The sequence below is a fragment of the Monopterus albus genome, unplaced genomic scaffold (assembly GCF_001952655.1).
Source record: "Monopterus albus unplaced genomic scaffold, M_albus_1.0 scaffold57.1, whole genome shotgun sequence".
NCBI lineage: Eukaryota > Metazoa > Chordata > Actinopteri > Synbranchiformes > Synbranchidae > Monopterus > Monopterus albus.
In genome coordinates this window covers 220,369-245,540 of record NW_018127937.1, presented here as the reverse complement: position 1 = coordinate 245,540, position 25,172 = coordinate 220,369, and the positions used below count along the sequence as shown (strand labels likewise).

General features: G+C 43.8%; 1 protein-coding gene across 1 annotated transcript in view; it reads left to right on the top strand.

Moving 5' to 3' along the window:
• Positions 1-20,566, top strand: part of hsd11b2 (hydroxysteroid (11-beta) dehydrogenase 2) — a 28,391-nt gene extending 7,825 nt beyond the window's left edge. The window contains exons 2-5 of the mRNA XM_020602679.1: positions 6,806-7,018; positions 11,413-11,598; positions 12,920-13,057; positions 17,225-20,566. Of these exons, the coding sequence (XP_020458335.1) occupies positions 6,806-7,018; positions 11,413-11,598; positions 12,920-13,057; positions 17,225-17,631 (944 nt within the window). The 3' untranslated portion in view covers positions 17,632-20,566. The remainder of the gene's footprint in view (positions 1-6,805; positions 7,019-11,412; positions 11,599-12,919; positions 13,058-17,224) is intronic.
• The last annotated feature ends 4,606 nt before the right edge of the window (positions 20,567-25,172 follow it).

The window sequence follows — 25,172 nt, the reverse complement described above, 5'->3', positions numbered from 1 at the left end:
CAATGCACAGGCACTTTCCCCAGTTGTGATCTTGACTGGTCTTGAAATAAAATTTCCAGTCTGCTTTGTGCAATGTTATGCACAGAAAAGTAGAGTAGAAAAAAAGCAAATACTATGTCCACCATCTCATGAGCCCTCAGATTTATCTTTGATTGCTTGGAGGACACACTACGCACACAGACACACAACATCTGTGTTGTACATGAGCGATTCTGTTCCTGTCAGCCTCCATTAGCTGGCACTTTGTCTTCTTTCCTTACATTATTTGCTAATGATGAGGGGGGAGGGGAAGAAATCCAAACAAAGGCATGGAATTTCTATTGTGCAGTTATCTTTGGCTTGCAAGAAGCATCAGAATCAGTGAACTGAATCTCACTTACAGCCTGGTTTTGTGGAAATATAGTGCCCACACATTCAGACTAGGAAGCAAATACATTTGACATCTCCTGTCCATGTCTGCAGTCTCAAAATCTGACTGCAGATGGTACATAAACAAACCTATGTGAACAGCCTGCACAGAAACCCAGTGTGTGCATCTTTCTGCAGCAGCCTCCTCTATTTTGTAGAATCTGGGCCATTAGCGAGAACACCGTACTGTTTTTTTTTAAGAATGTACTTCACTTTTACCAGATCCTGTCTCAGTCATCATGATGCCATAAGACTTAATTTTCATCTTCACTGGCCTCGGCACACTGAAGCCCCATTTCTGAACTGAGTCCCTATAGAAACCTAAAGTGTGCTGCAGGTTGTCAGAGTTCAGCTTAAAGCATTTACTGTCTCTCACCCTGAGCTGTTGAATAGTTCCATTATCTAATCCAACTGACGTTTTAATGTGAAGCACTGTAACCTTTGTCTGTGGTGAAGCAGAGTCACTCTCCTGTCTATAAAACCCACTCGTGGATCTGACCTGCAGATGTTGAGGTCTCCACCCAGAAACTGATGTTTTTGTGACCTCGTACATCTCTGTGTTTGTCTGTCTCTGCACACCTCCACGCTTATCTCTTCAGCCGAGGGGCCCTCCTGAGCATTGGCCTGATTACATAACGTTATTCCTTCTCAGGGTTCCTGCAGTAGTTCCATGGCCACATGTTAAGCTGCAGCCCTGAGGATCTGCGTATGCCAGGAGGTCCTCCTGTCAGCTCATGTTTCAGAGACAAGTCCCCAGCTGTCCTTACAGGGCCCTGACAGCCATGGACAGTGGGTGGATAGAGTTAGCAGCACTGACTCCATCTCTGTCTGTCTCTCTGAAATTTGAGTCCATGCATCCTGTTACCCTCAGTGCAAACATGGAGGTTCGCTGCAAGAGATCACTGGGGGACAGATGAAGAATGTGGGACGGTGTGTAATCTGAAGGGCTGTTTCAGCACTGTACAGGTCTCGAAGCAACATGTGATAGTTGCCTGACATCCTCCTGTCCCAGCCCCAAATATCCAGTTTGCACACTGACAGACAGTTTATAACAAACCAGCTCAAAGACAGAAAGATTTCTATTCTTAAACAGTAATGTGCTTCAAAGCTTCACAGGACTGGAAAAAGAACAAGACTTTGTTTGGACAGTCATGTGGTTTCTCCTGACCCTCACACACCACGATCTAGACTCAGTCCCTCTCAGTAAACCTGAAGGCGATGCAGAGAAGAAATAAACAGGATGTTACGGACACTGCTAAACTGCAATATCAGGCTAAACTAGCAAAAAGATAAATCCTGTTGGAATACATTTAGTATGGAAAATGATAAAGGACTGCAGTGACAGAAGTGGTTTAATGGAGATATTGACTGTTTCTTGGATATGCAGACAGCCGTCTAATGAAAAATCACTCACATGCCAAATGAGGTAATTTCTGAGCAACGACATATAACATGTAGAACACATGGCTCTGAAATGGCTTCAGAATGGTTTGAGGGAATAAACAAAGAAATATTTGAAGTTGGCATTCTGGGTGTGAGCCAGTTGGAGACTGTTTCTGTAAGGTGGAGCTGAGCTGTGGTATTTATTTCTGGAGCCAGTGTTCCTTTCTTCCCAGGACTTGACTGGAAACCCTCCAGGGATACGGAGGGAGGCAGTGTGCCAACACCTCGACGCTCTCGCCAGCAGCGCTCTCTCAGACACCCGACTACCGCACAAAAGAACAAGCAGAACGGCGAGTACCGTAGAGGATCAGGTTGTACGTGCTGGGACTTCTGGGAAGCTGTGGGTGCTGAGGGGTACGTGACAGTTCCGCACAGTGGCTGTTTCTGAGGGACTCTGTGTACTTCTGGGAAAAGATGATTGCACAGAAAATGAAGTCACTTATCTGGAAATCAATGAGCATTCATAAATGAAGGATTTGGATAATCACCTTTATTGGCCAAGTATGTTACACACAAGGAATTTGTTTCTGGTACAGAACTGAGGCAGCCATCTGCGGCACCAACTCAACCGATGCCTCTAACCATCGGGGGCAACGGGATGTTCAGTGTCTTGCCCAAGGACACTTCAACATGTGGATTGCAGGCACTGAGATTTGAACCATTAACCTTCCAGTTGGGGGACAACTGCTCTACCCACCGCACCACTGTCGCACCAGTATCTTCTTTATAATCCTGGAGAGATCTGAATAAATCCTTTCTTTTGTTTCAGACTTTGGAGATGCAAAGTGTTTGCATCCATTTTCATTTTCAATATGTGTAAACAAACCTAGTGAAAACACTAGGAATTAAAAACCTCTACATTTCCACCCACCTGTTTTAATGAAAATATTAAATGTGCTGCATGAAACAACTGTGTGGAAAGAAACTACTGACAAATTGCAGAGTTTCCCCTTGTCTGAGGTGTAAACGTAGCTGTGTGGATGAAACCCAAAGTGAACCAGACTCACTGGACAAATGCTGATGTTCACATGAGTCATGTGACTCAAACCTCAGGTGTGCATGGAGCCATGAGGAGCCTGTGACCATCCTCACAGTAACACATGACACTAGCAGAATATCAGGTTTCCATCATGTTTTTCATCGTCTGAGCTTCGACTGCAGCTCTTTGAGCCCCTTCGTCTTCTTCTGCACTGGTTTAGTGGCAGTGACTGGAAAAGCAGCTCCTCCAGCTGTTTCTCTTCCTCAGCCAGTCAGTTCATGCTTACACAGCCAGAGCGGGTGGAGACTGGACTTCAGACAGGTTTTACTTAATTAAATGTGTACATTTGGATGGAAACTTGACTTCAGAGTCTTAAATTAAATGATTAAATTAAATCATTAGAAGCACCTGTTAGGTATTTTTAGTCAGATAAAAATTGGATAGATACTTTATGTATTAGAAATGTTTAGTGGAGATAGGATGTCTAGTTAGACTGTTAAATGCTTAGTCATGCTTATGAGTTTCTACAGGGTACATCTGGTCAAGGATAACTAGAGAGAAGAGTTGATGACTGTCAGCAGACAGGGTGTTTAATATTATTATTATGACGTGTATAACTGTAGCCTTAGCCATAATATGTTCTTATGTTTAATATCACGACATGTTACTAGAGGTCGTGTGAGAATGTTTTTAGCTACACACCACTTAATCATCAGACACACACACACACACCCACATTGATTTACTTCATGTTTTGACTACTGCTATGACCAGCTGCAAAGCTGGCAACAGAAACGTCTCGGTTGACGTTTCTGTGTAGTATGGGGCTAGCCCAACCGAAGGGATATAATGTATAGGCCTGGGGGGTTCAAGGTCTTTCATCTTACATCTGCCTGCGAGCAGGTTGGAGGTGCAAGATACCTGAGCGTGTAATGTTACTTTTACCTGTGATCCTTTGAATAAATCAGCACTGTTTTGTAGTTACTTGGACTGTCTCGTCTCTCAGAGTTAGCATTGGTAACAAGAACCAAAGATCTACATACCCTAACATAAGAAAATGGGACTCACCCAGTTGGTTTTGTTCAGAGGACACACAACAGCTATTAAGAGCTTTGACATCCAGATGAACACCATGCAACGTCTGATTCAGAGTATTGTTGCTTTCGTCAACGAAAATTATGACTAAATATTGTGGCGACCCTGACCGGCTGCCGATGTTCATGTGTTTTGTTGTGTGCAAATGGGTTTGACACTGTTGTTGAAAGCTGTGCATGTATTGGTTACCGTTGTTTCGGTGAAATACCCGCGCTGTTCTGTCCAATGTGGGGTTTGGGGAGGAACCAGTACGGGAGAGTATACGAGGGGTAACAGGCGGGTGTGTCAGGGTGACCGCAGTTGGCGCGGAACATGGAATGCCCTGAGGGAGTGTTGCTACTGAGACGCAACGAAAGTGCTGGTCGTGTGACGATGACTATAATTAAATGTATAATGCAATATTGTTGACGAAAAAAACGAGACTAAATATGGTTCACAAAATAAAAACTATGCCAAATGTCTTTTTATTTTTGTTGACCAAAACGAAATGAAATGTTATGTTATTTCGTCTCGTTCAGTCGCGTTATTATTATTATTTTGCAGTATTTATGTTTCTTGTGTCTCGCTTCAGGGGCCGCATCAGGTCGCACTGCGCAGACGCAGGCAACGTCATTTCCTTAAGCCACACTCGGGGCATTATTTAGAAGACAACAAACAAAGTTAAGTCTGACACAGAGAAAGGGACCGATGGCCGGCCAGCCGGGGTTCGTCATTGGGAGGGAAAGAAGAAACTACATGTGGAAAAACTTTAATTACATAAAAGTGGAAAAGTAAACAATGTGTTGTGGGAAAAGATGGGGAGAAATGTGGCCACAAAATCACACAAAAGGTGCATTGGATGTATTCTTGAGTCTATAAGGTAACAATAATATAATAAGATAACCTTGTTTGAAATGGGTTTGGCTAAAAGAAACTTTTGGTTTCCTCTATACTATAGGTGCTTGTACTATATTGACTGGGTGAAATAGAATTGCATTATTAAAAAGAGACTAATACAATTTTCATTGACTAAAACTAGACTAAATGTCAACAGTTTTCGTTGACTAAAACTAGACTAGATTGAAAAGAATATGATTGTGACTAAAACTAATAAAAAGTAAAATGACAGCTTCACACAAAGACTACACTAAAACTAAAATGAAAACAGGCCGCCAAAAACAACTCTAATTCAGAGCCACATTTTGTTTGGCATGCACAGGGGAATTTTTCACCTCTAACCTTTGCTGGCTCCTGCACGGGCTCCAGCTTTACAACCTCCTACAGCTTCATTTAAACTGTCAGAGCTGGAGCACAGATCTGTCGGGCTGCATTCTGGGGAATTTTGTCTAAAACATGTACAATATTAGCACATGACAGAGGACATGGTGATATGTCAGGTTTTTAAAATGGATTCAAGGAGAACTTTCAGGTGAAACTTGATTACTGCTCCAACAGCTTTTATTTCTGTCAGATGGCTGCACTGTCACAAGATACTCGTGGGAGATTTAAGGTACAGAGTTGAAAGCCTGGAAACATAAAGTCCCTAAATCATTTTCTTGCAAATGAAGACTTCAATTCTTAACAGGACACACTCAGTGCACTCACAGGTTTCACTGCAGCTCTGCTCTCTGACAACAGTCTGTCTCTTGAGTCTGTCACAGATTTAGAGGAGGGACAGCAGATAGCTAGCTAATATCTCCCAATGTGGATGAAATGCTCACAGCTGTACCGATTGTTAGTTAGAAGTTGATGTGCACAAACTCTTTGGTCGAAATGTTTCTGTTAGTTTACTTTGACAGTCAGCACATGCCAGAGTTCATCCCCCGGTCAACCAGATGAGCTGAGTTCACGGTCAAATGTTGCTGTTTTGAGTGGCACCTTATTTCTCCCTGTAGTGTGGCAACAGAAAAATCGATTCACTTCAGTTTTAGTTGGTTACTGAGTGTAATTGAGCAGTTAAAGCTGAGTTTATTCAAGAACTGAACTGAATAATAAAATTTTAGCCAGTAAATCACAACCCTGATATTGATCACTGTCTTCATTGTGTAGTACAGCAGAAGCAGCACTGGTCTGATGCCAGATCACACAGCTCTCCATCCAAACCTGCTCTGACAGCAGCTGTTATCAACACAGCCAAACATCTGCTGCAGGTGAACTGATAAGAGCTGATAAAGTTTCAATCTGCTGTGCTGGAGACTGAGCTACTGATCAGTCTGACACCTCTGCCAGCCTATCTGCTCCGACCGGGTTTGATCATTCCCTTGATGTCCAGTCAAATATTCAGTTTCTCCTGATTGAAACGCAGCAATCTGCTGCCATTACATTGTGCACTCACACAGTAATCTCCATGGACTCTAATAATGGCTTATAACAGCTCAATAAAACACTTCTGAAAATAAAAGGTTTTGAAAAATCATCACAGACGCTCATTAGAATGGTTATTTCTGAACACAGCCAGGCCACTAACTGTGCTGCTTTCTTTTCCTTTGCTTTTGTTGTCCTGTTGGGCACGAGCTGATACGAGTCTGCAGGTTGTGTTGGTGGCTGATGTTCCGTTGTGTTAAACGCTCATAGAGACAATGTTGTGGGTCTCATTTGTGATGTAATCACACATCTGTCCCTCAGCAAAAACACTGAAGCATTAATGTCTTCCTTTCTTGCATCAGTATGTTCTGGGCCCATATCTGCTGCACATTCCTTCCCAGAAAGCAGCAGAGCCCAGCTGGATGCCAGAGCCTCCACAAGCACTCTGTAGTTCAGTTTAACTCTCAACTTGTCTTCTGTGGTGATCTAGGTCTTTCTGTGGAGCATGGTATGACCAGCAGAGAGAGTAAAGGTCTTTCAGGAACTGTACTATACCAGCTACATACCTGATAATCAGTTGCTCTCATGTTCCCCCAGGCTGTGACTCTGGTTTTGGAAATGCCACAGCAAAGCGTCTGGACGCCATGGGCTTTGAGGTGTTTGCCACGGTGTTGGACCTGTCCGGAGATGGAGCCAGGGAGCTGCAGAGGACCTGCTCCCCCCGCCTCACCCTCCTCCAGGTGGACATCACTCAGCCGCAGCAGATCCAGCAGGCGCTGCTGGACACCAGGACCAAACTGGGCCTCAAAGGTAATGACAGGCTGGAGCTGGATAGCTTGGACCGCTATGAAGCGGTTCTCTTCTGATGGAGGTTAACCATTTACACTTGCTTCCAGTCTTTGTGCTAAGCTAGGCTAATCATGTTCTTGTGAACTTTCCTTGTATTGTCCTTGGAAACGAGCAGGTCAGTCAATAAATGGCACCAAGCTCAGAGTCAGAGAGGGGCACTAAATTAACTTCAATGCACCTTTTTGTAAGCTCTTGACATTATGAATGTGTACCATGATCTCAGGTGGTTTCAGAGACATGAGGAGATGCTAGAGCCTTCAGTCAGTGTCCCTGGTCATCATCCGATAGGATAAGATCTTGTTATGCCATCATAGCTGCTGCAACTCTGAACTGCAGCAGCCACTCAAACTTTCAAATGAGTGTGTGATGGTGTCTGTGGTGGTAGAAACAGAAAAGGCTTGGTGTCACTGTGTCACCCTAAAGTTTATTGTGAAGCTTTTTCTTTTTATGTGGACACATTTTGTTGTTTGACAGCAGAGCAGCTCTGTGGAGCCTCTGCATGTGGACATAGCACATGAACATGAATTAGGGACAGGGGATGTGTATGTATGGATCTGCCTTCTGGGGGAGCAGGAGACAGTCTTGTAACTTTTTCTCATCCTAAATTTATACTTGTTTTCATTTACTCTCATGCATGTCAGGCTCAACAGCTGATAGAGTAAGAGTTTAGTGGCTTTCGGTCATTTGATCTGGTTTATCTGACCTGAAACCAAGTCACGTCTGCTGCTTGTCAGCACAGTCGTAGGCTGTGAGAGACTGTTTGTGGACCTTTGAGGTGAGGTCAGTGCATCACCCAGAATGTACCCAGATGTGCAGAGGTGTGTTGAAATGGAATCACCAGAGTCCCACTGTGCTGTGTCCTCCTGTTCTCAGAGGTGGCTTTGATGTCAAGTTCAAACTTGGCTAAATAGTTGCACCTAAATTTTGGACTGTTCCTTTAAATGTTGTATGCTTCTGCTGATTCTGCAAAGTATGAGGGTTCACTATGGAGAGGAGGGAGAGTGAGTATGTTAGAGCAGCAGAGGAATGTGTGGCAGAGTTCATCCAGCAGCCGTCGAGGAAAAACACAGCCCTGCAGAAGCAGCAGAGGAGCTGGGAAAGGTGCTTTAACAACAAACAGCTGTGAGCAGCTAGAACTGATTAAAGAGTAGAGCGGTATCTGAGGGGGCTTAGCGCTGAAGTGGTGAAAAGGTGGCGTCTCATGTTGCACACAGAGTCACTGGGGTCCCCCTGTGATTGGCTCACGCCTGCAGCTCCAACTGGCTTTGTAATTAGACAGCTCAGACCAATGGCTTTACCCCGAGTCATGTAAGGATACAGAGTGTGTGGGCGGTGGATGTAATAAAAGAACTGGCAGAAAGGTCACTAAAACACACTCCCATGTACTCTGTCTGAAGTTCTGTGTGTGGTTTTATGGGCTTACATAAGTGTGTGTGTGTGTGTGTGTGTTCCCAGTGGCAGGCTGTGATTGGTGGATCTGAATCCTTGTGCGGCCAGGTGTTTGACAGCAGATGTTACAGCTGCTGACATGTCACATCACTCCTGTGTCTCCTGGGCTTCAAGACTGTAGTCCAGGCCAGTTAATGGGCCCTGAGGTTTTCTGGACCACCAGTAGCACCATGGACTAATGGGTCCCAGGTTCAGTGCATCAGACTTTATTTGTACAGCACCTTTTACTCAGGTTCATCCGGTTCAAAGTGCTTCACAGGTGACTTACCTGTAAGACAGAACACATGAACAGTTAAAACAAAAGCTGAAAATGGAATGAGACTAAGTCACACAATGACATAACTAATTAAAAAAGATCAAGTGTAATAAAAATATAATAAAACCAATAACAATAAACCAATAAAACAATACATGTGATTATAATGAATAAAAACTAGTTGAAATAGATAAAAGACAAAGCCAAATAATATATTGGAGTAAATTAAACATTTGAAAACATGAAATCAATAAAAAAATACAATAACATAAATAATGGCCATTACATTGTCCTGTGCAGCTGGATTAGAGAGCTGCTCTCAGATCCTGTCACACTGATCCAGCAGTATCGCTCCTAGACTCTGGGACTGCTAAAAGACCCACAGTACCCAGAGGCCACATGGGTTCACAGAAGGACTGAGAGATTCTGAGCTGGTCTCACATCACTTTCCCACATTCTCCAGTTAATCTAAAGCTGGGGTTCAGTAAGATCCAGTTCAGAGTCCTCTAAGCAAATCTGTTCCAGTCATTTGTTTGGTGGGGAATGACAATATTTGTTTGTTGGAAAGAAGTTGTTTCACTCAGCGAAGCAGCAAAACTATTTTCAGCTGTTTTGTAACAATGAACTATACTCTTCTGACCACATTAATAACACAGCTGATCATTTTGAAAGCAGCAGTGAGCAGCCTGGCGCTGCAGACACACCATGGACACTGAGCTGAGCTGAAGACTCATTGACCTTGTCCTCCCTCACTCTGCTCCTCACTGGGGGCTGAGCTGCAGCTGCATGTCACAGTAGGATTCACTCTGCTGTGTCACTCAGTCAGTATCAGCTCAGTAAACCTCAGCTGGTCTGCTGCACGATGCCCTGAGCATCAGCTGCAGCTGAACTGTTTGTTGCTCTGCTGTAGGTCCCAGAGTCTAACGCTTACAGAGCGCGGTGTAACAGTGGTGGCAGGCTGAGTAGGCTGAGTAGACTGAGGCCAAGCGCTCGTCTTTCTCACATTATCAACAGGAACGCCAGGGCTGACTGTAGCATGTTGGACGCTGCAGGACTTGTTCCTCCTCCGCAAATGTCACATGTTGTAGTTGTTTGACTGACATCTACTATGTTTGTTGATGCCACCCGTTTGTTTACATCATCAGTGTTTTGTTGTTTACTGATGTCTGTAGAGTCAGAGAGAGGGTGAAGTGGGAATATGAAAGAAAGATATGGTAAAGGGTTCGTTGGCTGTGGGGTTAAAAGCGTCCCAGTATTTCACCAACTTAGAACTGAATCTATTGGAATTGGCTCTCACAACCATCCCTATATCTGATCAATAATGTCAACTGATCACCTCTGTAGTTCTGAATTAGGACCTTCTGATCAAGTAGCTCCTGAAAAATAAGTTGTCAGATTTAGATTTAGTGTCTACAGCTGTTGTTTCATCTTTCATTTAGATCAATAATGTAATATCAGATCAGCTGCAGTGAAGGGAGCAGGTAATATCAATATCAAAGGACCAAAAAGTCGATGGGAACATCCCTACTGATCATTATCTCTGGTGTGGAAATAGGTCCACAGAAATAAGTGTATGTTGATGGAAACAGTGTGTGTGTGGGAGCTGGAACGGCCCTGTAGAGACTGCAGGCAGGAAGTCACCTGGGCGGGTCACTCAGGTGTTTGGCTGTCTGCCAGCTTGGATGTTCTTTTACTCATTACCTGTCATCAGCTCTGAGTCAGCTCAGACCTACACAGAGTTCCCACAGTGGCTTGTAGAACAAACAGTGGACTCCTGGGGTGAGCGAGGTTTGTTTACACTGGCAGAACAATAGAGGGAGCGAGAGACTCAGTTCAGAGTGTAGTGATGTGTTGAGTCGTGATTGTGGTTTCGCTCTGAGTCAGTGTCACACACCGCACAGTGATTGCTCAGTCCAAGAAGTAGAACTGTGTCATTACAGTAGTACAGGCAGTATTCACAGGAGTAAATGTAGTGATATCACATTGTAAATACACTCCATTACAATTAAAAGTACACAGGTACTGTATGATCAGGAACATGTATTTATTATTTTCACTACTGTGTTAACAAGAGAGCAGGATTTCATGTTGCAGTTGGTTAATGTACCTGCTTCATATTTGTATATACTTTTTGGTAGGACTACTGCCCAGGAGCCGACCCCCCAAGACTCCCAAGACCAGGTTCACTATTTGTTGATTGTTCGTAATTTAAATGACTTCATACTTGTGTAAGACTTTGCATGATTAAACAACAGTATCAGCTATGACAGGTCCCGTTTGATTAGTTTGTGGCTGTGAGTTCCAAGATTTGATTTCAGTTTATACTGTGTTCACATGGGCCTAAGTAAAAACAGGATGAGAGCAGGTAATACCCCCATAACTGGAATCATTTATAGGCTGTTGACAGGGGTTTTTATTATTGTGTCTACCCCATTTCTACTGGATTGGATTATTACCTGATGAAGCACATAAATATTGTCTTTATGTAGACAGGAACCTTATCAAGCCGCACACCGTCTGGTCAGCATGACATCACAGTGTCAGTCATCAGTGCACTGGCCTCCAGGGGAAACGACTTTATTTTCAGACTCTGAGGTCAAGGACTGCTGAATAAACACTGTCTCTAAGCCTTGCTGTGTGTGTCTGGCAGGTTTGTGGGGTTTGGTAAACAATGCTGGACGATGTGTGAACATCGGAGATGCCGAGCTGTCGCTGATGTCCAACTTCCGCGGCTGCATGGAGGTCAACTTCTTTGGCACACTGAGCGTCACCAAGTGCTTCCTGCCACTGCTGCGTCAGGCCAAAGGACGGATCGTCACCATCTCCAGCCCTGCTGGTGTGTATCCAGCACACACACTAACACTCACTCTGATGCTATAATCATCCTCATTGACCTGACTGCATCCTTTGAAACGCCAAAGCAAACAGAGCTGCTGCTGCTCATCTGGTTGTGCAGCTCAGCTCCGTCGTCTGACTAAATCAATCACAGGATTCATGTGCTCAGCAGATTTCATGGTCATCTGCCTGATAGAGTTGCAGATGTGTGTATGCAGTGTAAATGTTGTGTGGTCAAAGGTAGAGGATGTGGAGCTACGATATGGTAAGTAATACTACAGTAACTATGACATAAATAAATATATATAAATAATAAATATAGTTATGTTAAAGGGACAGCAGGTGGTTAGACAGTCACCTTGTAGTGAGTCCAGCCCTGCCTTGTCACCTCAGTCCAAACTAATCCTCGTCTTCTCAGAGTCCTAACTTCCTGAGGAGCTCATCATCTCTGATGTCCCTCCAAAACAAACCTCCATAGATCCATGTAGAAACTACAGGAAAAGAGGCTACAGAACCTGCCTCAGAGTCCCCCTGTGTTTAAGTTTCCTTCAGTCTCACAGTGATCCAGTGATAGCTGTGTGTATGTTATAAAAATTCTGTTATCAGACATGATTTTTACTATTTAATGTGTTTTAAACTTTCAGAACAATGTCATGTGAGAAACTGACTGTGTATAGGCCTGAAGGACGTTTTCTATCTTTCATGTGAAACTCTGTGTGCTGTGATATACTCGACTGCAGACTGTTCCAGACGAAGCGAGATACAACTGTAGGATAAGCATGTGTCCCAGAATGATTAGCGTCTAAGTCGTGTTATCAGGGTGTGCCTGTTTACTATATATTATGTTGTATGTATCTACCTCACTCAGACAACTCTGTATGCTCATGCTGACTTGTCTCCTTGCTGCAAGTAAACTAATTATTTACAAAGATTCCAGTGATTTTGTTGCTTCATTTAAAAAATTCCTTTGATAGTGTATGTCCATGGGGATGCTGTTCGCTACTCATCTGCTACTGGCAGTGGGGACAGTGTGACTGCTGTCAGCATTGTGATGTCACACACACACTTCTGCTGCCCACCAAATCACGTATATTAACACCAGAGTCATAGTTAATGGTGGCTCACACCCACTGCGTACCCCCAGAGAGAGAAGCACTGTTGTTGGTTCACAACTGATTCACAGTTATGTGGTGCACAATTTACCCACACATATTAACTCCATATTTAGTTTCTGTTGTATGATTACTCCACTCTCAGCCATGACTGAGGTGAGTGGTCACTCTGTGAGTGACGTCATGATGATGTTGTACTTGTGCTTTCAGGTGACCACCCGTTTCCCTGTCTGGCAGCGTACGGCGCATCTAAAGCAGCTCTCAACCTCTTCATCAACACTCTGCGGCACGAGCTCGAGCCCTGGGGTGTGCAAGTTTCAATCATCCTGCCATCTGCGTTCAAGACAGGTAACTGCACCCCCTGCTTGGCACCTGTGAACCTGAGAAGAAGGGAGAAACTTGAGCCTGAGACAGTGTTTTTTAGTCCCCACAAACCCCGTCCAGAGACCAGCAGCACCAGTGAACGTGGTGTCCTCACCGTAATGTGTCTGAGTCCAGACCCTGGTCCAGCTTATCGCTCTGTGTCATAGACCACCTCCACTGTTGTCCACATTAAACCCACCCAGTGAGCCACACCGCTGCACTGGGGGGCAGGTTTCCTCCTCAGGAAACATGGGAGGCCGTCTGTTTCCAACAACCAGCTCCACAGGCTAACAACAGCGTCGCTGTGCAGAAAGTCTGAAGGAATTCAAAATTGACATTATTATGTGCAGCGTGAGACGCTAGCAGAGTAAACAGAGCAAGAACCACACATATGTGCAGAAGACCATTTCATTTGACATAAATGGGCAGTTCATTGAGGTGCCTCTGGCTGACACGCACCAACTGGGAATTTAAGATTCAGACAGAAATGACACAGTGACAGGAAGCAGGTGTGCTCGCACTGTGACCAATTTTGTCTCAGTTGTCACTGCTGTAGAACATCAGCACCTTCATCCCTGTTTACTGGAGCTGTTGTTTCTTTTGATGGCTGCAGAAAAAAGTCTTGATCACCCTCACTGTGTTCAAAACCTGGTGTTGATTCAAATATAAAACATCAGTAGAGTTTAAGATTAGTAGAGAGAGTGGCAGACTGGGAAGAAGGCATCAGGTACTGTGAGACAGCAGCACGACTGATCCCATCTGTCAGGAGCAAACTGCACTCATCGTGCTTGGGCTGCGATTTCCTCCAGGCTTGTCTACTGTGCTTTGGCCCCATGTTGAACATGATGACAGGCCTCCTGCTGAGGATATACTCTGGTAATCCGGACCACATGTGGGATGAACTTTAGTTTCCACACACCCCGAATTTAACTTTGGCCTGTTGCTTCTCTGCACTTCTTATTATCAGCTTCATGTCTCGGTAGTTCACTCTGTGCTGCTGGTGCTGTGTTCGCCATGCTTGTGGAGAAGTCCAAATTTAATCAAACTGTTACCCAAAGCACTGCTTAACTAGTTCATCATGCTGAGATAAAAACAGACATCAAGGTCACAGCCAGCACCAGTACCACACTAAAATACACCATTAGTCCCTTAATCTAAATTGTACTCGCAGTGCAGAGTGAAAGTGCATTAATGTGTAAGCAGCACTGCTTTATACTATACTGTTCAATTCAATTTAGGTTAATTTAGTTTTATTGTACAGCGCCAAATCACAACAAAAAATCATCTCAGGGCGTTTTACATAGAAAGGTCTAGACCTTACTATCACTGCTATCATTGTTATTATTATTATAGTTAGTATTATTATTATTATTGTTAAGGAAAAAACCCAACAATCCCCATTGAGCAGCAGTTGGTAACAGCGGAGAGGAAAAACTCCCTTTAACGGAAGAAACCTCCAACAGACCCCGGCTCTTGATGGGCAGCCTTCTGCCTCGACCGGTTGGGGTGGGCAATATCACTTGTGAGCAGTGTGTCATAGTGTATATATACGACAGTCATTGTCTGTCTGTGTTAAATCTTGAAGTGACAGGACTCCATGTTGGTGTGTGTAGTACAATCTTCTATCAAACCAAGTCCTCAGTAGTTATACAACTGGATTCAAGGGATCTTTTCCACTGGTTTTCATATTTCAGGTTGGTGTCCTCACTAAAACCTCTGACTACTATGATCCATCCCCTGCGTCTCATTCAGTCAACAAATGACACATCATGTTTACTGTGTGTCTTTCCATACAGACTACAGACAGTTTGCTTTACCCTGTAGCTGGAGGTTGTTGTGACTGTGTGCCGCCTGAGAGGAGGGAAAATGAGAAGACACTACTGAGATAAAAACTCCTGCCCTCTGCATTATTTTGGGTAAAAAAAACATACTTAGGTCCTATTTGCACTAGAACAGGGTGTCAGTGAGATTAAGAAGGTATGGGGCTCTTTGTGGTAAAGATGCACGTAACATGTTCTCTCCTCAAGCATCAGATTTTATGATTTAAAAACCAAGCACTCTTGGCTGTATCTGCTATGTGTTCTTAAAGAGCAGGGATCAGAGTAGGAATGTCAAAGCTCCTGTGACGAATGCTTTGTCTCTCTGGAAGTCATCACAGACAGAGAAGACCATTGGCATGAAGCATGGTATCATCTGTGTAAAGATGAAGATAGCAAAGTGTAGCTGGGAAATAAATAAAGCTGCTTATTTTTTCCTTATTTACTTGATCTTGATTTAACTAAATGAAAATCACAATAATCACATTTATTGGCCAAGTATGTTACACACACAAGGAATTTGTCCCCGGTACAGAACCGAGGCAGCCATCTGCGGCACCACCACATACACACTAATGACGGTGCTGCTTTGGCCATCGGGGGCAGCTTGGCGATCAGTGCCTTGGCTATGGGCACTTTGACATATAGACTGGAGAGAACGGGAATCGAACTGCTGACCTCTCTAGCTCCTGAGCCACAGCCGCCCTATGATAACCAGTATCAAAATGCTTTTTTAAGTGTGTTGTCCAGCTGCACTAGTACTTGTCCTCTGAGCAGTTCTGACAGTCAGTCACAGTCTGACAGCTATGGCTGAAAGACATTATTCTGGGGAACAGACAGGACATATTAGATTGTAGCTGACTGTTGTGTCATGAGTGTAAAAGCATGTTCAAATGATTTGTGACACATCATACAGATACAGTCGTTGAAGTACCTTGATGTTTGATGTGAAAAACTAAAGCAGTGTCAGATCCAGCCCTGAAACTGGTCCACACCTACTGCACCTACTTTATTCTTTATTTGGATACCAGTCAGAATCAGTTATATTGGCCACGTGAGGAATTTAACTGTGGTACACTGGCTCTCGATGTGCATGTACAGTGTTCTTCCATAGGGCAATGAGGAAACAAGCTAAAACTGAGACAACAAGAGAAGAAAAAGAATGTGTGAACAAGAAAAAGGAAAGTGGATTAAAAATGAAAGTCTAACACCTAACCCTTGCCTATCCATTTCCACAAATGTGGCTCTACCTTTCCTAAAGTCCATGCAAAAACAACAGCAGTAAAACCAAAGAAGTGTGTCAGAGGCTGATCAGTAAGACAAGTCAAATAAAAAGAGCAGGAACTGAGTGAAATACATGAAAGTCTAAAGGCAGAAAAGATCAAGTTACAATACAAAGGCAACAAATAGAAAATAAAAAGGTTCCAAAATGGCAATAACTAAAACAACCCCAGCTTTCATGTGTGTAGAGTCCAGTTCCCGTCATTCAGTTCCCATCATGTGATAACTCACTGGATGTACAGTAGCAGTGATGTAAACAGTGAGTGTGACACACTTTATCCTGCTGTTCACACTTTAATCCTGAAAATGCTGGTTTGTATTTAACATCCTAATCCTACTGCTACTCTGCTGACTTGATGAGCTTTACGCAGACTTTGTGCTGACACCATGTTCAGCCGTTAAACTGTCTGCTCACAGCCCTGACACTGAAGAGTGACAACTGCCTGCAGCTAAGTTCTGCACTTCACAATAAATATGTTCCAACTACTGCTCCTGTAATTCAGTTAGTTTCCTTGGAACGGCCTGTTCGCTGCTGCAGTGTTAAAACTAAAATACTTTTCTGGCACAGTCTACCTCACAAACTGCAAACACATGGCTCTGGAGCACTATCCAGGTGCTTTATGGGAGATGTAGGTTTTTTCCTACTGTGTGGAAGAAACACTGAATCACACTGGTTGTCTGAGGTAGTACCACTGCAGATTTACACTTTGGCCCAGTTCTCTTTGGAAATGGAATGAGGGGGCTCCCTCCAGCACACAACAATCTTTTTAACCACTGTTGCAGCTGTAAGTTGTGCTTGGTTTTCATGCTTTCACAAGAGTTTCACCAGTGTCACAAGTAATCAAATGATTTTATTCCAAACTACTGTAGTTTCCAGTTTCAGTTTGCTGCAGTAAGTTTAGTTTTTATGAGCATTATCTTCAAGCCTCAATGGATTTATCTGATTATTTGGTTTTCTCTTGTCAACACCAGTGACACTGGAACAACCACAGTTGCTCTTCTTGATGTTTGCAGGTCTTGTTGTGGTAGTAACATTGGTCTCTGCTCTCTACAGGTCATCCCAGTAACTATGCGTACTGGGAGCAGCAGCACAAACAGCTGCTGCAGAATCTGTCTCCGGCGCTGCTCGAAGACTACGGTGAGGACTATGTGACCGAGACCAAGGACCTCTTCCATAGCCATGCCAGCCAGGCCAACCCTGACCTCAGCCCTGTTGTGGACGCCATCATCCATGCGCTGCTGGCGCCACAGCCGCAGGCACGTTACTTTGCGGGGCCTGGTGTCGGCCTCATGTACTTCATCCAGACCTACTGCCCCTTCAGTGTCAGCAACCGCTTCCTCCAGAAAATGTTTATGAAGAAGAAGCTGACACCTTACGCCCTGAGGAAGCAATCGGGCTTCAACCTGAACCTCAGCCTCCACAACAACAATAACAACAACAACGGGGAAAAACTCATGTAGCTATGACACAGTAGACACATCCTGATGGTATCAAAAGCAGCGATAGAGGACCACTTCTGTAACACACTCATAGAGCTGTAACTTGTCCTTTTCTATGTGCAGCCATGGGTCAATCAGTGAAATCGTCACAGTCAGAGAGATCAGCTACACTGTACTGAGCCACACTCACTGCACGTGCCTTCATCTCACAAAAGGTCACAGAGAGAATCCAGCACTACAGCAGCTTGTTTAAATACTGACTCCAAGATTACTTAAAAACAGATACAAACATCCGTGCACTTGTTTGCCAGGGTGGACGCACTCAGCCTCGCTGTGGGCCTGTTACAGCTGTCATCTTCAGTGTTGTCAGGAGACAGCCATGTCATCAGCCTGCCAACATCACACCCCAGCTAGCCAGTAGAGCCCGGCTCCGTCTCAGGCCCGACCCAGCTGCTGCTGCTTGGAACTTACTTTCAGCCACGTTTCACATGCACACAGTGAACCAAATCTGGTGGGAATGTCTGGGCCGGAGACAGCTCACAGCCAACTGTGTGCATACAATTGGCCTGACTCCGCTGGATCCCTGAGATGGTGTGAAGCCAACCATGAATGTTAAACTGTGAGACGTTCACCCAGTTACCAATGCCAGTGCTTCTATCAAACAGTCAGACTTCCATCCCAAGGTTTATTGTACGACGGCGGACGTCGATGCAGTGTCGGGGAAGCTACTCTGATAGTGTAGCTTTACAAGCTACCAATTGAGCTGCAGCAAATCTACTGTAAGGAGAGATTGAGTCTGGTTAAGTAAAGCTACTTAGAAAAGGCAGTTTAATCTACTTTGTATAAAAATTATGAAATTGACAATGTACAAGTAATACAAAATTATAATATAAAAAAGTCACATAGCGGCAGGGAAGTTAATTTCTTGAGATCTAAAGGAAACAATCCCTTCTGAGTTTTTCACCAGTATATTGTAGTTGTAAACAAATGTGGAGTTTGTATTATCTGACTACACGTAGAAGAGTAAAGAAAAATATTCAACGTACACCTTCTCAGGCCGTTTGACCGACCTAAGCACTGGTCTATAAAATGTTGTCTCACTGGTCAGTTTTGTACCGTCCGACTCTGTTAACATCTACAGCAGTCTGCAGCTTGCTTCTGTTTAGACAGCTTGAACACTGGTCTAAATAACAGGCCTACCTTTGTACTGGTCAGAGCAGAACCTCTAGTTTATGCGACACATACTGTAGCTGTCTCCCAAAGTTCTGCTCCAACAGGCATCTCCGTTTGGCTCTGAGAATATGAAGCCGCTCACACACGGCATAGTGAAATAAAAGTAAAACATCAGTCCTTTCCTTTTATGACCCTAAACTGTTTGTAGTTTCAGGTGAACTGCCAGCAAGCTACTGACAAATGTAGTCAAACTACTACATGTAGTTCCCAGCACTGCACCGATGTGAGCGGCTGCTTCACGGATGTAATGTTTTCCCGTGAATCCAGCTGGGATCAGTGAGGACAAGCGTGGCAGCGTTTCTGACGGGTGCTGTCCGAGGATGTCTCTGCATCAGGACCAGCCCTGGTTTCAAACCAAGCAAAACATGAAGTTCAGTCACCGATCGGGAATACTGGTGACTGGTGACTGGTGACTTTCTGCCTAATTAGATGGTTGAAGACATCCTCCTAAACTAAAGACAGGTTCATTGTCTGGTCCATGTCAAATGGGCCCTGATTCTTTGTCGAGAACTACACCCGTTTGGTCTGTCGGGAGTCGGAAAATGAGCACGCTCAGTGAAATAAGCTGCTGTAGTGACGCCTCTGTTCATCAGCCCATATACTGTACATGTATTTTTACACCACAAGTATATTTCTCATTTAGACAACAACAGCTTCTTCTGAGAATATTTAAAGAATATATTTACACTTTCGGAACCTATGTGTTTGTTTTCTGCGTCACAGCGATGGCAGGAAGCAGAATGAGATGGGATCATTTCAGAACAAAAACGCACACTCAGTTTGACGTGTTCTTCTGTGTTTTATACTCACAAAACCAAAATATATTCTTATATTTTTCTGCTCAAACACAAATATATGTACTCCCTGTTTGGGCATCTAACCGTCACAATAAAAGCACAAGTGTAGAATGGTTCCAAACTTGTGACCCTGTTGATGCATGTAGATAGTTTCAGTGTGTCACTCCCACAGTATGCATCACTTACATTTAATAAGTAATGGTTGACTAGCGGTGAAAAATACCACATATGTGTGTTTTGCTCTTATTATTTAATCTAGTCTGAACTCTCACTTCTCAGGTGTCAAAACCAAATAAAAGCACAGTGTGTTTTAAAGTTGCTTTTTGCTTTGAAGGCCTGTGCTTTTATTTTGAACACACCGTTGTGTGTCCCTGATTATACGGATGCCTCCGGTCATCAAAAACGCTGCCTTCACATAATAAACAGATGTTTTGGTCTTTTAAAGCAAAACATTTATAAAATGAAACCTAGTTTTTTTGTTTCTATCAAAAAACAACCACAGTGACCAGTGGGATGTTTTTCCTTAGAAACACTGAGTTTATTTTCAGTCAGGATATTTTAGTGTCTCCTCGTCCTGTGTTGTGTTTGTAGGATTAGCTGTGCAGTGACCCTAACTCTGATGAATCCAGTGAAATTCCAACCTCAACTTTGATACAAATGCACACACTGCACAGATCTGTTTACTGTGGCAACACATCGCAGCACATTTTCAAGTGTCTCTCCACAGACGTTTTTCAGCCCACTTTGTGTTTTCATTTTGAATGGTGGTATTTATCGTCCCTCTTCTTGTATCATCACTCAGTCTGTGAACTTTGTATAAAAAAGTCAAAGAACAAAAACATGATGTAAATATTCACTTAGTTCATTCTTTCATAGAAATAAAGTTGACTTTTTCAGACTTGGCACCTCTGTTGTTCATGCTGCTGGTGGCAATTCAGGGGCTTGATTTGGTTTTGCAGCTTCCCAGGGGCCCCAGGTCCTTGTATTTACTCTGTTCTGCAGCAGACTATCAACTCGAACAGCTTGTCCATTCTCCCTTAGAACAACCGTGCTTCTGTATCAGTAGATATTCTTTGAGTGTCAGCTCCTGAACCGGTCATCCACCTCAACCATAGAGAACTGAAAGACTGCAGCTGACATGAAGAGTAGATCCAGCTGTGACTTGCGTCATGTCCCTTTGGTTCCTGTCTCAGTCCTGTGCATTTTGGCCTCTGTGTGCTGCCATCCTCTGCCCAGCCACCGGATGTCCTCAGACTTTTCTACCATTCCCAGTCACCTGACCTTCCCCACTCACTCGCACATCTCTTCCTGTCTCCCCATCAGTTCTCCCACTATGTAGACCATAGTGACTGTACAGGTCTGGTTTTCCTGCCTGTTCTTTTTGCTCTCTCAGTATTTCCTGGTGTTTTAGGCTATGTCCCCACCACAGGCTCAGTCCTGATGCTTCACTCAGGTCTGACCCTGCTGTGTTGCTGCTTCCCATCCGTGTGTGTCAGTGCCGTACACCTGGCTCCAGTGTGAACACCGCTGAGCTCCTAAAACACCACACAAGAATAACAACTGCGTTGTGTGTGTGAGATTGCCAAATGGCCCAGTTTCCTCCCAAACCGCTGTGTTACGATATGTTCCTCCCAGTTTGGCCTGATCAGAAGCTTCTCCATAAACATCCACCACGTGTGAAACATCCTGGTCTCTCCACTGACCCCATCACTGTTGTCGCTCTCCTCCGTGTTTATTGTTACCGGTCTGGGAGGGACCAATGCCAAATGATGACAACAGGCTGTATGTGCAGAGGAGGAGACGTTAAAATGACCACATGGATTCTGATATGACTATTCTGACAGCGCTCGCACAGTCAGAGGTCGGAGTGTGCAATATGCACAGTGCTCATCATACCCTCGGATGCTGTGCAGGACATGCAAAACTTAAAAAATAAAAAGATGACTGTGTTCATTGAGTGTTGTGCACATCAGCATACTGTATATGTATTTATAATAAATACCATTTTGATTAGTAATCACATTTAGAAAATTAGCTTATGACCATAACAAGAAACTAAACTGGCTAATTAGTTGACCAGTGGTGCTCTTATGCTGATATCTAAACAAACATCTGTGTTTCCTCAGTGCAAAATGTCTGACCTTGGGAGTATGCTAGCACTCAAATATTCAAACTCCCACTTCTTTTAAAAGGGATGTGAAGTTGCACACTCACTGGATAATTGCAAAATGCACCCAAACACCACTTGCACCGATACATCTTGATCAGATGCTGTAAATCCTCAAAATAGGGCCCACAATGTAATAACTGCTCATAATGTTTTCTAACATAATAAAAGCAAATAACGTAACAAAAATGGTGAGCACAAAATCTTGTAGGCTTGTATCAACTCATAATGTAATAACCGCAACAAAAATCAAATTCTAGCTGAAATTCAGAAACTGATTTGTTGTGGCCTTGCACAACTTGAAAAAATGGACTCAACAGGCAGGACTCGGATTCAGGATTAGACACCAGATTTATTCTTCAGGTGCAACAAATAAAGACCAGGTCTAGCTGGAGGATAGCTGGAGGCTGGGAGAACAGGACGCTGCACAGACTGACAAGGCAGGATAAGGTCGGTCGGGCTGGTGCCTGACTGTGGTTCAAAATGCAGGCTGGTGCTGAGAGAGAGATGTGGTCTGAGCGCAGATACAGGCAGCACTGGAGCAAGATGCCTGGGCAGGGCTGGCAGGTGGAACTGCAGTGGCAGCTGGAGAGCTGTGCTGGAGCGAGGCAGGCAGGTAGTAGCTCAGGCTGGCGACGAGGAACAAGCAGGTAAACTACACTGACACTGGTCTGGAAACAACTCACTCTGCGATGAGGAACAAACAGGTAAGCGATGCAGACAGAGAACTGGAGGCAACCCAGGCTTCACTAATGCTGAACAATACAGAAAGATGTCAAAGCAACACATGCTGCCTTCGAGATGACATCTTTTCTAGGGACGCCCATGCATATTTCAACAAGACAATGCAAACCTCATCCTGCCACATAACCAAGGCCTGGCTGTGGAGGAAAAAGGGCCAAGTGCTGGACCAGCCTGCCTGCAGTCCCCAACCTGTCCCCAGTAGAAAATGTGTGGCACATTTTGAAACACAGATTGAGTCAACAAAGACCCAGGACTGTTGTGCACCTTAAGACCTGTTTGCAGGAGGAATTGGACAAAATGACACCTGACACATTTGATTGCTTGGTGTCCTCAGTCCCTAAACGTCTTTAAGTGTGGTGAAAAAACAGCAGCATCACACTGTAGTAAACGCTTTACTGTCCCAACTTGTTTTGTAACATGTTTGTGGCATCAGGATGGAAGGGAGTGTTTATTTTGAACCAAGAATCAAATTGATGAGGTGTCGCATCAAATAACGTGCTGCTGTGTTGTTTTCAATGTGATACAGGACACAGATGATTTACACATCACTATTTTCAGTTTTAATTTGGAGTTGTACCACACTGTAAAAATACTCCTGCATTCAAAATGTTGTTGAAATCAAAGTATGTAATCAGAAAATGTACTTAAAGTATTAAAAGTAAGAGTGCTCAAAGAGCTGTAGGGGGCAGAGTGTCGTGGATGAGGAAGTATGTCCTGTCCCATTTTTTATCAGACTGTATGGAAAATCTTAGTTATCTGGACTGTTAAGCTATTTTAGCTGTCTGGATTTGGACCAGATGAGGTCCAGCAGCAGCTGGGTCAGTGGGTTGAGCAGTTGGCAGCATACTGGTCCCAACAGGACCAGCCCAGTGTGTACTGGGATTGAGTGTAAGTATTTACTCTGGCAGAATGGCAGCTGAGGAAATCCAGCTGGTTTCCACTGGGACCAAGGAGAGAGCGGTCCATATGGTTTCCCCTGATTAAAATATGAGCTGTGGCCCCCCAGCAGCCACTTGGAGCTCAGAGAGAAGTCACATGTTTCTGTGGGACTCCAGCTGAGTTTACTTCTCACTCACACTCGGCAAGAAACCCCCCACTTCCCCCTTTTATTTCCTCCAAACCCCAAAACACAGACCTTTCCTGTTCTTGCATCATCTGATCTGTTTCTGCTGCTCAAACCTCCACCAAAGACCCACACGGTCATTTTGAAAGGTTTTTACCAAACTGCTGCATCCACTCAACATCTGGCAAAATGAACAACAATCTTTTATTTATCCAGTTTGGTTTAATTTTAAACCCATGGTACTGCTTTTTATTAGGCGTTGTTATTGTCTTTTACTAATTTTTTAAAATCTTATTTCAGTCTGTTTCATTGATATTGTGATTTTATGTTTATTACAAATTTTGTCTTGTGCATTAGTTGTCAGTAGGTTTTACTGTTTACACTTCTTCTGTCGTATTTTGTTGGTCATTAAAGCACTTTGGATTACATGGACATGTACCAGTGGTGCTGCACAAATACAACTGGATCAGATGATTGTGTGAACAGTTCACATATAGACCAAGATCTTTTTCCAGAAGAGACCTGAGATCAAATTACATTTTCTTTATTGTATTTGTTTTAGTAAAGGAGCTATTTACCAGGAAATTATATTTTTAAAAAGTGGGGGTCATTGTGTAGTCAAGGGTGAGACTTGCATGCATCTGAATACTTAATATTAATGTTACTACTATTCTAGAAGTACCATCAGTACCAGTACTCATCCTGCAGAACGGCCCGTGTCCCAGTAATGTCTTTGATACTGGATCATAGTGACTGATGCGTTTCTGTCTTCATCACTTTAATGCTGCAGCTGGTGAAGGTGGAGCTGATGATAACTTCCTTGTATACTTATACTGTGAAGTACTGGATCTCCCACCAGGATCAATAGAGTCTGATCGTTCTACTGGGTTTGGTTTGATTCATCTCATTCTGGAAAGGAACTGAAGTTATCAGGTACATGTAGTGCAGTGTGAAGGAGCAGTACATGAACATACTCAAGTAACAGTACAAATACCTGAAATTGGACTTAATTACAGTACCTGAGTAAATGTACTCAGTTACTTTGCACCACTTAGTGTACAGTGAGTAATGTACTGCGGGCCAGTTGCGGCCTCAGGCTAGAGGGTGCTTTGACTCTGTTTACTGTGAGTCTGTCAGAGTTTGGTTAGTCCAGTCAAACCTGCAGGACTTCCTGAAGGCTGCTGGAACACGTTTGCAGTAAAGTGTCTTCAAGGCACAAATGAACCAGAAAGAAACTGTCAGACAGAGTTACACTGTCACACACAAAGGCACAAAGATGGAGGAGAGAGACTGTGACTGACACACTATTGTGGCTCTATATGCCATCCTTTCCATCTTTCTTCTGGGATCAGTGGGATCTCAGGGAATTTTTCCAACAGGACAATGATGTTTGCTTTTCTCAGAAACAGAGGTTGAAAAAGGCAGGGGCATTTTATGATCAAGGTTCTGCTATATTCAAACTGGTTGGCTCCGTCTTTGTGCTAAGCTGGGCTAACATGTTCTGGATTCAGAGATGAACCTCATCAGAAGTCTGTGAGGAGTCAGGGAACCAGAGGAT